Source organism: Pongo abelii, chromosome 8, assembly GCF_028885655.2.
Source record: "Pongo abelii isolate AG06213 chromosome 8, NHGRI_mPonAbe1-v2.0_pri, whole genome shotgun sequence".
In the NCBI taxonomy this organism is placed as follows: domain Eukaryota; kingdom Metazoa; phylum Chordata; class Mammalia; order Primates; family Hominidae; genus Pongo; species Pongo abelii.
The window spans coordinates 126,844,020-126,861,659 of record NC_071993.2 but is presented as its reverse complement, the minus strand read 5'-3'; the positions used below and the strand labels follow the sequence as shown (position 1 = coordinate 126,861,659).

Genomic DNA, 17,640 nt, shown 5'->3' with positions numbered 1-17,640 from the left:
AAAGAAGATCTGCCAACCACTGGCCCTACACAGGAAAGAGACAAGCACAGATTGCTACTGGCTTCTATCTCTCAACCTTGAAGATCTCTCAGCCAGCTTCAGGATCTGGATGCAGCTGATGCTACGGATGGCTGAACTGAGAGGACAGAACTAAGGTCCTCAATGATATAACTGAGTAGCTAGGTCAACCAATGGAAGCAAGATACCTTCTTTTTTCCTTGAATACCAACTGCTAAAATCCAGTTCTGTAGTCACAGCATGCACCCTCCATGTCTGGCAAATAAGTCAAACATCTTTACATCAGACTTCTCAAATTCCTAAGTGGCCTGTGTCTAGGCCCTACTAGTCTGATGTGTGCACTAAATAATCAGGTGAAGAAATAAGATTTCAAAAAGACCCTCAGGGACCACAGGTCAGCTATGTTACATTTGGTTCTAATCCAGAACACTCTGCATTTACTTTAATCCTATACAGTAACATCTTCATGAATATTAAATTTAAAAAATGTCAATGCATAAATTCTACTGGGCAATCTATCCTTCCATTTCCTCTTCCAAAAAAATGATGAGTTGGTTAGGGTAATCTCTAAATCTGGTACCCTAATATTCTGTTAAACCATGCTTATGGAAAAGGCTGGTATATTTGTCCACAGCAAGAACACAGAACAAATAACATACAGGCAAAATAATCTGGTTACATTGCTCAGCCTTGAGTAATGAGAAAACAAACGGAATATGAAGTTTTTAATTGTTGAGGTTTTAGGGCACCTTATTCCACACTCCAGGAGCTTCAAACCCTGCTTTCTATTACCTGAGTAATAAACTGACAAATATGCATGGAAAATAGATGGTTTCTTTTGTTGCTCCAGCCAAAAATATTTGTCAAATTCTAATCTTGTAAAAATTTGAATTTGATGTATTGGGTAAGATGCTCAATACTGAAACACTACTACAAAATATGAATTATGTTAATGAAGCTGGTTTCTGTAAAATATTAGTCACAGAAGACATAAATGTTGAGGAAAGAAAAGCTTTTCTGCTTCTTACCTATAACAGCTTGCCTATAAGCATCCTTAAATCGGTTGAGGTAATATCTGTTTGCTGAGTTCACTCCATCTTTCATAACTCCTGCTAACTTCCTTTCTCCTGTCCTTGTAAAGTCACCCTGTCAAACAAAAACTGATTTTGACATCTTATTTAAACACAAGAATGCCCCCAAAATAAATTGTGGGCTTTCAGTTCACGTCTGGAATTCTACAGGCTTTTATAATTTCCAAGGTCTGACTTTTAGAATTTTCAAATAGTATAGTTAAATTAAAATATCTACTAGTATTCCACCCTGATCTAAGCTTGTCAAATGCTATTTGTGGCATCAAGTCTTCACAGTTAGATGGTGCTTTAGGGTAAAGCCATTCTTGGCAATTTGTAGAATTTCTAGAATTTACAGGTCAAAACAAATTATATGACAAACACCAAAACAATAAAAATTATTTACATCTCAAACTGGTGTAATATTCAAAAACCAAGTTTCTGACGTGGGAAAATGTGGATAGTTCCCTAGAGTTTATCACAATGGGCTTTTAGCCTGGGTGTGTAGATGAGTAGCTCTACATAGGGAGGAAAAGCAGGAGTTTCCTTACCTTGCTGCACATCACCAGCACCTGTAGAACAACCCAGTGACAACTTAAACTGTTTTGTTTCCCTTGCGCTTTTCACAACAAAGATGTCAGAGCAAGTCCCTAGAGAAGTGGTGACTTAAACTTAAGGCAAGGAAGGTGTAGTCTCTTTTTCCTCATCCCAACCCCTCTATTTCTCTCCAAGGCAATCTCAGAAATCTCAGTCCAAAAACCAACAATTTAGGAAGAACATGCTGCCAATTAGGTCAGTCACAGGGAATATTAGTAGAGCAACAAGTCTCTATTACAGAAAAAAGGTATGAATACTCATCCCGAAGAAGTTTAAAATCAAGGGGAAAAAAAGAGAAGTACTTCTCTTTAATCACTAACTTGTACCAGGTTTTTTTTTTTTTTTTTTTTTTTTTTTTTTGAGACAGAGTCTTGCTCTGTCGCCCAGGCTGGAGTGCAATGTCACAATCTCAGCTGACTGCAACCTCCGCCTCCCGGGTTCAAGTGATTCTCACACCTCACACACCTCAGCCATCTGAGTAGCTGGGATTACAGGCGCACGCCACCATGCCCAGCTAGTTTTTATATTTTTGTAGAGACAGGGTTTCACCTTGTTGGCCAGGCTGGTCTTGAACTCCTGACCTCAGGTGATCCACCTGCCTCAGCCTCCTAAAGTGCTGGGATTACAGGGTTGAGCCACTGTACCTGGTCTTTACCAGGACTTCCAAAGTTTACCTTCCATAATTAATAAAAAGCTTTTGATATTTATCACTCAACGCAAAAGAAGGACTGATGCCTGTTAAGTCCTTAATGGTACAATCTGTGTAAGAAGTACCTTGAGATGAACTAGAACCTTGAAGAATGATTAACATAAACCTAATTTAAACAAATTCTAACACTTCCTACTGCCACAGAGGACGACGCCCTCAGACTGAGTAATTTATTTACTAGAGAATATATTTTATACTTAACTTAATATTCTGTGAGGACTAGCTCTATAGGATCTTCAAAGGACTTTACTTTTAACAATAACTAAAACATTTCTTCCGCATTTACGTGTGTCAGGGAATATTCTAAGCCCTTACATGCATTGACTCATATGATCCCATAACAGTCTTTTGAAATAGGTCTAGTGTAATTCCTGTGTGACAAATGAGAGTGTTTAAGTGACTTGCCCAAGGTCAGAGCTAGTTAACAGGCAGGGTTGGGATTCAAACTCAAAGATGAAGTATGACATTGGTGGCCAAAACCTGCCAGCAGACATGCTCTGTTTTGTCAGTTTTGAAAACCAACCATTTCATATAAAATTCTGGATTTCCAGAATCCCTTGAAAAACTGGAGGGTCTGGCAACATAGGCCCCTCCAGAGAGAGCACACACTCCTCCTCAGGTCCACACAGCCCCCTCTCCCTCTGATGTAATGTGTGGCCTGCTTGAGTCACATTACCTGGCCCTGCCTTAGCCAACCATTTCAGAAAAGAGTCAGCTACACACATCCCCAATCTGGAGCCCACACACATTTCTGTGGTTTTAAACCATAGTCTAATCTGTGTCCTACATAATGACCCACAGATGCTTCCTGCAAGTATTTACCTTCAGAGCAGCTGTCCCAGCATACTGTCTGCTAATGGAGTCACCATTATTGGCCCACATTATCTGGTAGATGCGATTACATTTCACAGGTAACGGCTGTTCCGGGGGCATCACACCTAATTTTTTCAGCTAAAATGAACACATTGGTGGATTAACTGTATATGGGCCAGGAAACCATAGCAAAAAATGTGTACTGCAGAAAAAGGAAACATATTCATATACAATTTAGGACCCTTAAATAAAAGAAACGGTCTTTTTAGACTCATTTTTAATAAAGTAGTGCTTGAAAGATGGCTTTATAAATTGCTACAAGTTGAATAAATATAATGAAATATTTATACTGTTTTGGTACAATTTTTAATGTGCCCGATCATACTATTATATTTTGTCTTTGTTTTAAATTTGCCTATGAAGTGAAACTGAATATCAAAAAAGCACACAGAAACAATACTAATAGTGGCAGAATAAATTAAGTGCCTAGTAAGTGTTAACTCTGTGCCAAGGCTAGGGTTCTAAGAGCTTTTTTACACAGTTTTTTCACATTCACTAGTCCTAACAACACTATGTAATCGATACTGTTATCACCTACATTTTACAAATTATGAGACTGAGGTTTGGAAAGGTTAAGTTCTTTGTACAGAGTCAAAACCTTGTATGTGGTAGAGCCAGGGCTTAAACTCAAACCTGGCTGCTTAAACACTGTACATAAGATAAACAGATTCATGTCCTCAAAGTACAGTCACAAGGTTATTTTATGTATTTTATTTTTTTATTTTTATTTTTATTTTGAAGATAGAGTCCTACTGTATCTCCCAAGCTAGAGTGCAGTGGCACGATCTGGGCTCACTACAACCTCCGCCTCCTGGGTTCAACTGATTTTCATGCCTCAGCCTCCCGAGTAGCGGGGATTACAGATGACTGCCACCACGCCCAGCTAGTAGGAACGGGGTTTTAGTAGACAGGGGGTTTTGCCATTTTGGCCAGGCTGGTCTCAAACTCCCGACCTCAGGTGATCCACCCGCCTCAGTCTCCCAAAGTGCTCGGATTATAGGCATGAGCCACTGCACCCAGCCTACACACCACATTTCTGCTTGGCCTGCTGGATCTGCCAATAGGAGGCACTCAAGGAAGCCCATGAGACAGAAGGAAGAAAAAGACACAGGCTCCTTCACCTGTGTTCCTCCCGTCAGCGGCTCCCTCCCCAACAGCCTGGGCAACAGAGCAAGAATGCATCTCAAAAAAAAAAAAGAAATGCAGTATCAAGACTCCCAGCCCCAAACACAGAAGGGTGGGCTTGGAGGTGAGAGGTAAAAGGTAAATGACCACACAATGCCACCCAATGGACTTTAAAATACTGGCCGTCACATTTTTGAAACGAGTGATTAAGAAAATCTCACTTTATTTAACTGCTTTTCAGTGCAGGTTGTGCTTTCCAGATTTTAATGCAACAAGGGGGTTTGTATGTTGTAAATGTTCTATAGAATATTTGACATTTGAAAAATATTTAGCTATTTGCTTACTCATGGAAAAAAAGCATTTTGAAATGAATATTTGCAATCCAACAGACTCCAAATTACCTGCTGTTCCATGACCACTCTCGCGATGGCAGCTTGGACCACGTTGGTGCGATCCAGGCAGTCCATACAATTAACACGAAAAATCCCTTCTTGCTTACATATTACCCCAGCTTCATCAACCCTTTTTAAAAATAATACAGAATTATTTTACAATATAAAATAACAGGGTTTTCAAAAGACACAATTCTTTAAAGTATATCAATAAAACAGCAGCACTGGCTGTAATTTGCTTGCTGTATCTTCATATGCTATGCATTACTGAGTCATTTATAGACATCATTGTTAATTTACACAATAACATAGCAAGGAAGATATTATCCTCATCTTAAGGAAAAAAAAAAACTGGGGTGCAGAGAGACTTGTCCCAAGTCCCCAAGTCCTATAACTACTAGGCAGAGCTGACATCATCCCAAGTTATGTTTTCCTACATGTAAAAAAACAGAAGGCACTTTAAAACACCGTTGTTCCTTTAAAGTAGAAATGCATCTAAACTCTCCAGAACAGACGAAGTTATTTTACCACCCAGTGAGGAGGCACACAGCATGGCTTGCTCATCTAATTTTTCTGGGCACCTGTGTAGTCTTAACATCTAATCAAATGTTCTCTTCTGTCCTTTAAGCCAATTTAAACCTCCTGTACTCAGAATCATTTTCCGTCTCTGATAATTTTGAAATGCCTCAAAACTGAGACAAAGTACCTCTAAGCCTTCCTTCCTGTGTTAGGAACAGTGAGAAAGAGGAGAAAGAGAAAATGTGGACCATGGGGCATGAGAAGGAATAAATTCATGTCCTTAAAGAACAGTCAGAGCATTTCACTTCATTTGGCCTGACCATTTCACACCTTCTCCCTGTTCAAAGCTAACACCACCTGCCTAAGGGTCAACAACATTCTCTTGAAAAGAATAGGAACTGGGAAGCAAAACGAACCAAAAAAAATACTGTCTCTGCATGCTGCTATCAGTTTAATGCTCAGTGGTACTATGATTTTACAGATCCCTGAGTTTATAAAAAGGAGTTCTTGTAAAATACCTACCAACACCACTTCATATCAAGAATAATGTCATAAATGGCATCTGTTAGTGTCTGAACATTCTCAAACTTCATTCCTCGGCTAAAATCCATGCCAAAAGAAAGAAAAAATCTTTAATTTAATCATAGATTTTTTTAAAACTTAAGATATGCTATTTAATGTAGCTTCGAAAAATTAAAAAGAATTGTTGCTGTATGTATATGAGGTTAATACTACTATACATTATATAGGCAATTAGGTAAATGTTTATAGCTAATATGCATTGTGAAATAAAGCATACTTAAAAACACATTAAAACACACTACAGACATCAGAAGCTTCTTTCCCCACCAAATTTCCAATACTTAGGTAAATTAACCTAAGTCAGAGCCAGGATTATGGCAAAAGAACCTTGCTGTCAGAATACACATGTTAAAGGCACCATCAAAATGATTCACTGGGCCGGGCACATTGGCTCATGCCTGTAATCCCAGCACTTTGGGAGGCCAAGGTGGGTGGATGACTTGAGGTCAGGAGTTTGAGACCAGCCTGGCCAACATGGTGAAACCCCATCTCTATCAAAAAATATAAAAGTTAGCCGAGCATAGTGGAGCGTGGCTGTAGTCCCAGCTACTCGGGAGGCTGAGGCACAAGAATCCCTTGAACCCAGGAAGTGGAGGTTGCAATGAGCCCAGATCACGCCACTGCACTCCACTTCAGCCTGGGTGACAGAGTGAGACCTGTCTTTAAGGAAAAAAAAAGATGCACTGATTGTTGTTGTTTTCCTCTAGTGAAGTTTACCCATCGAGAAAGAAGTATCACTACCAGATATGAAGAGGAGCCAGCAAGATACCTTTAAGGAAATTCTATTACTTCTGCTAGGCTCAGACCCAAGCAGAAAGGCAATGCCGTCAGTTCTTTAGCCAGTGTGTTCAAAGCAAAAAGGGCACTCTACGTCTCCAAGTCCTTTTGGAACAGAATGACTGTAAATATTTTGGAAACAATTAACTCAAAATTTTAGCCAAAATAATGCCCACATGAAAATTAAAACAAAGTAAATGAATGACAGATACCCTTTTTCTTTCTAACAATAAGAAGAAATTTTTATTCCCAGCAAAGAAGAGAAACTAAGGTCCCTGTGGCAGCATCTACCAAAAACACTGCAATTGATCAACATTATTCTCAGAAAGCCATCTTACCAGTGCTCATGGAAGTCAAACGAAACGTAAGTGAGGTGTGAGTTGTTGAAAAGCAACACTTGCTTCAGGTAAGCATCGCCAATAATCTTCTCTCTTCCTGCCTGGTCTACCAAGTTAATAATAACCTATAGGAGCAAAGAAACAGAAAACAGTTAGATGTTAGAATCACAATGTGGTTTAAAATTTAATTAGATGTTAGAATCACAATGTGGTTTTTAATAATTTGGAATTATGTGTTAGAAATACTTTATAGCCATACTTAGAAATTAATCCACTCAAACATCAATTTTTTCCTATAAAATTTTCATGTTACATAAAGTTTATAAGAATTGACATCAATGACATTAATAGCTTTTCTATACATTTGCAATAACCAATTAGAATGAAATAATGAAAACAAGGTCCTCTGTAACAGCAAATATTTTGGATATCTAGATTTAAAAAGAAATATAGAAAGCCTAAATACTGAACATGATAAAATGCTGCTGAAGTACATAAAAGCCTATGATAGAAAACGTGAATAAACAGAAACGTATACCATGTTACTAGGCAGCAAGATTCAATACTGTAAAGATTTCAAGTCTCCCCCAATTAATCTATACACTCAACCATCCCAATCAAAATTCAATCAGGATCTGTTAATGAACTTAACAACTCAAAAGTTCATCTGGAAGAGTAAATATGTGGAAAAAATTTGGAAACTAATAATAAAAAAGGGACTCACCCCATTGGAGAGCAAAACATACTCTAAATCTCTAGCAATTAAAACTATCACACTGTGTAGAAATAGATAAGTGACTCAACAGAACAGGAATGGTGGCCCAGAGGCAGACCTATGTAAACACTGAAGAATCTAAGCTATGCTCATGATACCACTGTGAGGCAAATATGGACTAGTCTATAAATGATACTGGAATGTCTATGTGTGGGGTAAGGAGAAACTTACATTAGCTCCCTACATCTCATTAATTATACACAAATTCCAGATGCATTAAGAATCTAAATAGTTTTTCTAGTGATAATAGAGCTAGAAAACTTAGAATAATGCTTCTGTAAATGTAGGTTGAAGCATGACTTTCTAAGCATAACTTTAAAAAATTTTAAGCCTGTGTACCAAATGACAGTATAAGCAAAGGCAAGAAAGCAAAGTGCTACCTAGGAGAATATACCTGCAACATAAAAACCAATAATGCATAAAGAGTCCTAAATCCTATATGGAAAAAAATGGTAAAGGATACAGAGAAAATCCACATGAAAAAATACACAAATAGCTAATAAACATGAGTCTACAATTTCTGAACCTACACTCAGTGAAGAGATGACAACTTTAATACTCAAAGAAATGCAATTTAAAACAGAAAATTAGTTTTCACCTATACCTAGGCAAACGTGAATACTAAACACAGACCGTACTGTGGGGAAATGGGCACTAGCTCCTACTGTTGCTTTAAAACAAATTTTTTTAAAAACCTGGTGTGATCTTTTCAGAAGCAACAGAGTGGTATCAAATTTAAATATACCTACTGTCTGATCCAGCAATTTCATTTCCATAAATTTATTCTATAAAACATACAAGTATCCCAAAATATATAAAATGCTTTCTGTTCCTAGTCCATGGAGTTTTTAAAAAAGAAAGATATTTTCTGGAGAGTTTTTGTAATAGCAAAATAACTAGTATATCCTAAAGGTCCACCAATAGAGAAATGGTTAAACAGCAGCCATGAGATCTTAAACGAAAACAGCTGCACAATAGTATATATGGCATAGTTTTGTTTTGACTCGAGTTTTTTATTGTGTATATGCATGTGTCAAGGTGGGTTTTTTGCTGCGGATGACAAATTTGAGTCAACTGACTCATACCTCAGAACAAGTCTGGAGGTAGGATAGTTCCAACATGGCTTAATAGTGATTCCCAATACCATTAAGGACACAGGTTCTTTCCATCCCTTTACTCTGCCATTCTTCCCATCTTTTTTATTCTGCCAGCATATCGGCTGATCCTGAGGCTGGTTCCTTCAGTCTTGAGAGAGCTGTAGCAGTTCCACATCAAACCCAGACACAGCAACCACAGGGGGACTATTGGTTCCTGTATCTCTTATTAGAGCAGAAAACCTGTTCCCAGAAGCCTCCCAGGAGACTTCTCCCACATCACGTTATCTCATTGGCTAAATCTCCAATGAACATACACAGGTCCATGCCTGAACCAATCACTGGTGACAGCAAATGGGGCCACCATGGCTGAGTCAGACCGACTGTGGGCCCAACACCCTGGAAAGTAATTACCCAGGAAAAGGTGGATAAATGAACACTGTTGGGGTACTGTTCGAAATCAGGAAGTATCTGCTCAATACACACACCTAGAAAATTGATGTGAATGTCAACAGGGAGCAGGGATGAGTGTGGGAAGCGGTTATTTCCTCTGCTTGCAAACCTTAGTATTGTTTTGTTTTATAATTGCGTGTTACATTTAAAATGTGGTTTATTAGTTATTGTATTTTTATTGTTTAATTTTATTTATTTACTTATTTATTTTGGAGACAGAGTCTCACTCCATCACCCAGGCTGGAGTGCAGTGGCACAATCATGGCTCACTGTAGCCTTCACCTGCTGGGCTCAAGTGATCCTCCCACTTCAGCCTTTTGTGTAGCTGGGACTACAGCCATGTGCCACCAGGCCTGGCTAATTTTTTAATTTTTTTGTAGAGACAGGCTCTATTCTTTATATCTACTTATAATTACACATATTGCTAATACATGAATTTATTCCCACTGAAAGAAATTCAAATGTAAAATAAGGTCAAATCCTTCCTGACCACAACCCAATCCTATGGCCCTCCCTGGAGGTAACTCCTGTTATCAGTTGGGTGTATCCCCATTCAGCCCACATAAATGCATTTCTGTACAAATATGCATGTCATATGTGTGTGGATAGAATAAATGGAAGAGAACCAACTGTATGTAAATGACCTAATTTTGTTTTGTGGGATTTTTTAAATGGCTAACATACCATATGCTGTTAAAGTTTTCTCTCCTTACTCCACAAGGTGATTTTAAGATCTTCCCAGGTTAGTACACGTGGATCTACCTCATTCTTTTCCATCATTTATATTCAATACTTTAGATGTGCCATGCCTGATTTTCCCACCTATTGTCCTCCTGATGAACAATTAGGTTGTTTCTATGCTGCAATGAGTGTTCTTGTACATGCCTCCTTGACTGAATATGTTTCTCTCAGACAGATTTAAAAAATTTTTTCTATTACAGTTCTAGTTGCTCCACGTCCTTGTCAAAACTTGGTATCCCTCCAAATTTTTTTTTTTTTTTTTTTGAGACAGAGTGTTGCTCTGTCTCCATCCAGGCAGGAGCACAGTGGTATGATCTTGGCTCACTGCAACCTCCGCCTCCTGGGCTCAAGTGATTCTCCCACTTCAGCCTCCTGAGTAGCTGGGACTACAGGTGCATCCCACCGTGCCCAGCTAATTTTTGTATTTTTAGTAGAGAAAGGATTTCTCCATGTTACCTAAGCTTTCCAACTTTTTTATGTTAGCCATTCTGGTGTGTTGAGTAGTGGCTTTAATTTGCATTTCCCTGACAGTTAATGAAGTGGAGCCCTTTTGCATACATCTACTGACTTTCTGGATATCCTCTTTTGTCCAGCTCTCTTTTGGGTTGTACATCCTTTTGAATAAATTTTTAGGTTTTTGGTTTTTTTTTTGAGACGGAATCTCACTCTGTCATCCAGGAGTGCAGTGGCACAATCTTCGCTTACTGCAACTTCTACCTCCTGGGTTCAAACAATTCTCCTGCCTCAGCCTCCCGAGAAGCTGGGATTACAGGCACAAGCCACCATGCCCGGTTAATTTTTTTCAGTAGAGACAGGGTTTCATCATGCTGGCCAGGGTGGTCTCAAACTCCTGACCTCGTGATCCACCCACCTTGGCCTCCCAAAGTGCTGGGATTACAGGCGTGAGCCACCACACCCAGCAGGCATTTTTAAATATACTCTAGATATGAGACCTTTGTCATACATACATTGAAAAATCTTAAATATCTTCTACCACTTTGTGAACTGCCTTTCCATTTTCTGGTGTCTTAACAAATAGAAGTTTTTTATTTTAATAAAGCCAAATGTATCAAGTTTTTTTCACTATGGTGTTTTCTAAAGTCCTATATAATTTTAATAAAATTTTAATAATATTTACAACAGTATTTTAATATTTATAATTTAGTAAAGTTTTAATAAAAACAAATTTAAAGTCTAATTTGTCATTTTTTTCATTAGAGTGTTTTTTAAAAATAAAAACTATTTCCTAGATGGGCATTACTAAACAACTAATAAAATATGTGATACATAATAATACATTGAAAACATGGGAAGACAATAGTTAGTGCTTTTTAAAGTCCTATTTAAGTCACCAGGTCAAAAAGATGTTCTATTTTTTCTTCTAAAAGTTTTATTGCTTAACCTTTCACATTTAGGTTCATAATCCATCTCAACTGATTTTTGTATAGGGTATATAGGATAGATATCAAAAATTAAAATTACTGGGTTAAGCAGTATGTTTAATTGATAATACCTTCAAAATGGCTGTACCAACTTATGCTCCTTCGACCAATGTGTGAGAGTTATTTCAAAACCTAAATACTCGCCCCTTTTAACTCTTATCATCAAACCTCATAATTTTTTCAATCTGAGGGTTTACTATTTCCCTGCTGAGACTTTGTGATTGCCCAAAATTTATATATTAATTTAGGAAGAACTGAAATCTATTTAATATTGAGACTTCCCTTCCAGGTATTTTCTCTCCACTTAAGTCAGGTTTTCTGTTGTGTTCTTCAGTAGTTTTTTTCTTTTTTTCCTCCATATACATGCTATCTTTTTGTTATTTTAGGCTGTTTCTTCCTATTTCATTTTTGTTGCTGAAAAAAAAATGCATTTACCTATTCATTACACATTCCACGGCATTACTCATTCACACTGGTCACTGCTAATGGATAACAGCATTACTATTATATATTCATCTTGTATCAAAATCATTGAACTTGTATCTCACCTACCAGTTTTCAGTTGATTTTGGTTTATACACTTGCATTCTTATATGTGAGTGAATATGAAGGTGAGCAGAGAAAAAAAGATACTGAAAAATACATAACAAGTTATCTCCAGGAGGTTGAACTGTAGGTGGTACTGAGACATGACTTTCATTCCTTGGTCTAGATGCTTCTTAGATTGTTATAATTAATTGATAGCAATCTAACCTCTTCACGCTATCCAAACACAGTCTAAAGTAGCTGACCCTGCCGGGCACAGTGGCACGTGCCTGTAGTCTCAGCTACTCGGGAGGCTGAGGAGAGAAAACTGCTTGAGCCCTGGGCAATATAGCAAGACAGTGTCTCTTTTAAAAAAAAAAAAAAAAAAAAAGTAGCTGACTCAATGATTATTCTTAAAGAATATTAAGAAAACTCTTAGCTTAAATGTGTTAAACTTCATGACAAATGCTTTAATTTTGAATAGTACAATTTTCATGAAATTTAAAGAAAAAGTTATTTCTAAAGATGAAGGAACATTTTACTACTGTAGATCAAAGCCCACCTGTTTTTTGTAAATGTTCAGTTGTTCTTCGAAATGGGCACAGAAATAGGCAACAGTTTCCTTTTCACCTACAAAGAAGTGATACAAAATCTTTTTTTCTTCCCATGTTTAAGACATATTAGTGTCTACTCCATCTTTATTCTTACTTTTAATTTATTGACAGACCAAATGAACTAAGATTGTCTAAAACCATCATTTAAAAATGAAATGCTAAGTCAAAGATCTGATTTTTTTCCAGTTACACTACACTAAAATATATCTGAAAGTGCAAACTATGACATTATGAGATTATTTATATATCCAGCCTACTTCTCAGAAAAACTTTCACGTAGTTTATAAGAGAATAAAAACCCCTCTAAAACAATATTTTAAAAACCAAAGCCTTACTGAATTCTCACAAAGAATACCAACTAAGTTGAGAGAGAAATACACTTTAACAATTTTTTTAAAATCAAGCTCATTCAGTAATCTAATTAGATTTAAATGACTTCGCTATTCCAAGACTAAAGTTAAAATACTGGAAGAAACAAAATACTCAAGATTTAAAAAAAAAAAAAAAAAAAAAAAAAAAAAAAAAACCTTTCACAGAAAAACATTTGAGTAAAGGCATCTTATTGATTTTTGGCAGATTCCATCTTAAGCTATTTCCTGCTTCTACGAATACTGGCTAGATTCGCTCCTTTCCAAAGTTAAACATTCAATAAAGTACTCTTCAAAGCAACAGCAATTTAAAATCTCTGAAGTAAGCTGTTTTGCTCTACCATTAGAGAAATTTTTTATTGTTAAATAAATGACTTAGTCAACTATTTTTACTCCTATGATTATTACATTACTATTACATTTTTCAAATACAAGTTATTGTTTTGAATGAAGTATCTGGCAAAGCAAATCCAAACTTAACGTAACCAATTTCTTAAAAACTATTCTCTCTGAAATCACCATTTGCAAACCAAATAATTGACCTGCTTACTTCTGTCCAGCCGCGGTCTTGGGTTATATCGATACCCAACCTGGCTCCAAAAGACAGGCACAGAGCCTCGTGTTTGAACAAATGACAGGGTATGATTATGAACATGAATCAACTGCTCAGTCTCCACATAATTGGCAACATTTCCATTTTTATCCACTCCTCTTCGTTTATAGCGCATTCCTGAAAGAAAATTAAAGCAGAAAACAGCAACTTTTTAAAAAATTTATTTAGTCTGACTAGATTATGCTTCCTAATCAAATGTATATCTTCCAGGATAGCCTGGGGGATTCAGTGTGCAACTGCCAAGCAGAACAGTATCAACTTACCCAAAATCATAACTGTATGCATCATTGTTTTTAACAAGTTGAAGCTCAGTTCCTCTGAACTGAAAAAGAAAGGTTTTCCCAAAGGCACTAGCACATAGGAAGGATTTATCACGGTGATACATGCTGTCAGTGGAGTGCCAGTATTCGGAAGCACATCTCAAGTGACTTTCTCTCTTCTATGTATGTACCTCCTTTTCCTTCTCATTTTGCTAACTCTCTCTTATTCACCCCTCTTCAAAAATGTGTCCCCAATTATATCACAGTATTTAGAGTCCCCAAGCACTTTGAAGCCAACTGTGTTTCCAAATCCATTATTGTCATTAGCATTTCAACACATCTGCAGCTTTTCCATTCTCGCCTGGATTTGATTTGCATGCTATTACAGCCCTCCACTCACCTGCTCTGTGCCTACTTCGGCGTGAAATGAGAGCCACTAGAAATCGTGGGTGAATATCATCTACACAGGTGGACTCCTGAGGGGGGGTCTCTGGGCTGCTTTTCTCATCATCAGATGATTCGGTATAATTAACCACAAGTTCTTCAATCTGTACAAAACCTTGGATCATGGGGATAATCCAAAAGTCCACATCTGGAGTCTGAAAACAAAATGAACATCATATTGTTTCTATTCTGTACAGCACTGCTACTTTCTTAAACCCAAACAGTAGTCAGCACATATTTCTCAGTTTATTAGAAGCAGAAACCTTCCATTATTCAACCATATTTTCTGCTTATTGAAGAACACCACGTAAGGAAGGGATAGAGGAGGTCTTTCCTTTTCTTTATGGTGAACACAGCCTAAGAGCCAGGCTGCCTGGGTACAAATCCAAGCTCACCATTTATTAACTCACTGAGGGGAGTCACCCTCGCCATCGCTGTCCTTCTCCAGGAAACAGTAACAACTACTTCAAGAAGTTGTGAAAATTAAATAGATAATACACGCAGTGTTTAGCACAGTGCCTGCCATATGGGAAGTATTTAACAAACGTTTATGATTATGATTCTCAACTCCCAACTGTATTAAGGCTTTAATAAAATACAACCAACTCTGATCACTTTATTATGAAACACATAGGTCAACTTTATTTTCTGGCTTAGAAAAAAAAAAATCTCAATTCCTGAAGCTAAAATCTAAGTAATAAATGAAACCAAAAAAAAACCCCATTTCATAAATGTCTTATTTTAAAATGTCATCCAACATAATTAGGAGAGTATTGATTAAAGATTTCTTCTTCTGGTCAGTTGCAGTGGATCAATGCCTGTAATCCCAGCACTTTAGGAGGCTGAGGTGGGCAATTCACTTGAGGCCAGGAGTCTGAGACCAGCCTGGCCAATATGGTGAAACCCCGTCTCTACTAAAAATACAAAAAATTAGCTGGGCGTGGTGGCGCAAGCTGTAATCCCAGCTACTTGGGAGGCTGAGACGGGAGAATCACTTGAACCCGGGAGGTGGAGTTGCAGTGAGCTGAGATCATGCCACTGCACTCCAGCCTGGGCGACAGAGAGAGACTCTGCGTCAAAAAAGCAAATAAATAAAATAAAGATTTCTTCTTCTGTCTCTTTCAGACTAAGAAGACAGATTTCTCAACTTATTGTCTGCAGAGACAGTAAAGGATAAAAATGCTCCAGAGAGTTCTTCTTTGTCCTACTTTCTCTCTTATCTCCGTAAGTGTACCCAGCCTTAATCTCAGCATCCACTTCAAATCCACCTCTTCTTCCATCACCAAACACTCCAGGTCCTATCTCAGTTTTGTTTTGTTTTGTTTTATGGAGCCTGCAGATAGGATCTTAGGAAGGTGGCTAAAATTGAAAATAGTGAGGTAAAGGATCTACCTGCATTCTTATCACCATTCCCATTATTTGTATTTCTGTTCTAGCAATAAATGCAAACTCTTGACAGGCATAGAGAAATTTATGTGGCCAAATGTCACCTTTGAATATGACAACTTCAAGTCGTCAGTTTTAAATGGTAATGTAAAAGTATTCTGACAAAAACTCGGCAAAACATGTTAGAGCTCGGTATTGTCAGCACACAGGACAAATGCTCATTACAGATGCCCCTGCTTTTCTCCTCTACCACTGGGTTTTGGTGGTCACAGTTTGATCAGCATTGCAAACAGAGGTAAGAATAATCTCAGGCCTCATTCTCCATAGAGGCAATTGATGGATATCTAGCGAAGACACCACTAGATATGTGAAAATCAATGATACTAACCACCACTAAGGGGGAGAAACCAAAAGGAAAAGGTGTGAAATTTCTGAAAGTTTAAAAGATAATATATGACTTTATTCACCTATTTGCCTGCTTTGTTTAGTGTCTAAAAGACAAGTGGCACATAACAGGCCTTCCATAAATATTTGTTGATTGAATGAATTGTCTTTAGACAGTCAATTTTCCAACATACATGACCAAGAAAAGGAAAAAAATAATCATCAAACCAAAGGAACTTCATGCAATAATCTCATCATATTCTGTATCTTCCCTCAATCAAATACTGGTAGTACAGCAATGGCCTCAGAGATTTGGCTATTCCAATTCCCAGATAGAAAACAGAGGTCCGGCGAAGGTAAAAAAAAACTGGTACCATTACAGGAAAACTGGGCTTGAACATTCCCAATGGGTAGAAAGAAAATACCTCTTTTGCAGGAACTCTACGAACATGAGTTCCACAGCCTTAACTTACCATTATCCTATGGGAATGTGCTAAAAAGACAGGCCTGTGATGAGGCAGTAGAATTGTAAACTGCCTTAAAATAATGCCTTGGTTTTCCTGGCTAAATGATTCCCATTCCACAGGGGAAAACATAGTGGTCTTTAAAAATGTATCTTAATATAATTAAAAAACATTTGCTTCACAATTATAACCAGATGTTTTAGAAACAAACAGACCAATTTCAGTAGGGTTAGGAAATTTTAGAAACAACTACTCACACCAATCTCAGTAAGATCTTGTATCATGTATTTATTCCAAAAAAATCGGTCATCAACCTAGAAAAGGTGCAGGAACAATAGTTCAGAAACACATTATTTCAGTTTTCCTACAAAAGCCAAAACAGGCCATCACTTCTTCCCAAGGGCAAACCCTGCTCTACGAGCTGTGAGTGGTACCTTCTGCCAGAGGGGCCGACCATCCCTCTCCCCAGTGCTCTGCCTCTGCACCGAATTGGTCAGGTCATAGGTCAAGCTATAATAAAAGGATTCTGAGTCCATGAACATCTTCAGCAACTCTTCAAGTAATCTCCTCTCCAATTTCTCCTTCTCTTTACTTTCCTTAACCTATAAGAAATTAATCTACTATTACTACAGAAATTAAATGTAAAGTAGTCTGGGGATAACACATAAATTCCTAAGAGAGAAGTGAAAATAATCCCAAGGGCATAAGGAGATGGTGCTTCAATACAACAAATGGTTTGAAAATAAATTTTCTGAGTGGAGAACTATCTGTCCATTTAAACCTAATCAAAGATGAATTCAAAGCCCATATCAATTAAACTCTTACTTTCTTTTTATTAGGAGCAGACACATTGGATTTAATATGCGTAAAGGTCTTCAGTAGAAACTTTGAGTCATCAGGAGATGGTATGATCTTCTCTGGTTTGTTAATACCAAAATGATGCTTCTTACAGAGCTAAATAGGAAGAGAAAGATGATTTGTTATTACTAATATCTGCTTGTTAAATGTTCGAGTGCAAAAGTGAATGCTACTGCTCAGGCATTCTGATTAACAGTAAACCTCAAGAGTTAGAAAAAT

General features: G+C 37.4%; 1 protein-coding gene across 4 annotated transcripts in view; it reads right to left on the bottom strand.

The window, feature by feature from the left end:
- The window catches only part of INPP5F (inositol polyphosphate-5-phosphatase F), a 138,377-nt gene that overhangs the window by 17,848 nt on the left and 102,889 nt on the right, over nucleotides 1–17,640 (bottom strand). For 3 of the 4 annotated variants that reach the window (XM_054521417.2, XM_054521418.2, NM_001374345.1), the window contains 11 exon segments: nucleotides 17,389–17,517; nucleotides 16,998–17,165; nucleotides 16,821–16,877; nucleotides 14,286–14,484; nucleotides 13,563–13,742; nucleotides 12,593–12,660; nucleotides 7,001–7,125; nucleotides 5,826–5,903; nucleotides 4,794–4,914; nucleotides 3,217–3,345; nucleotides 1,047–1,164 (listed from right to left, as the gene is read on the bottom strand). In XM_054521417.2, coding sequence (XP_054377392.1) covers nucleotides 1,047–1,164; nucleotides 3,217–3,345; nucleotides 4,794–4,914; nucleotides 5,826–5,903; nucleotides 7,001–7,125; nucleotides 12,593–12,660; nucleotides 13,563–13,742; nucleotides 14,286–14,484; nucleotides 16,821–16,877; nucleotides 16,998–17,165; nucleotides 17,389–17,517 — 1,372 coding nt within the window. 4 annotated transcript variants of the gene reach the window in all.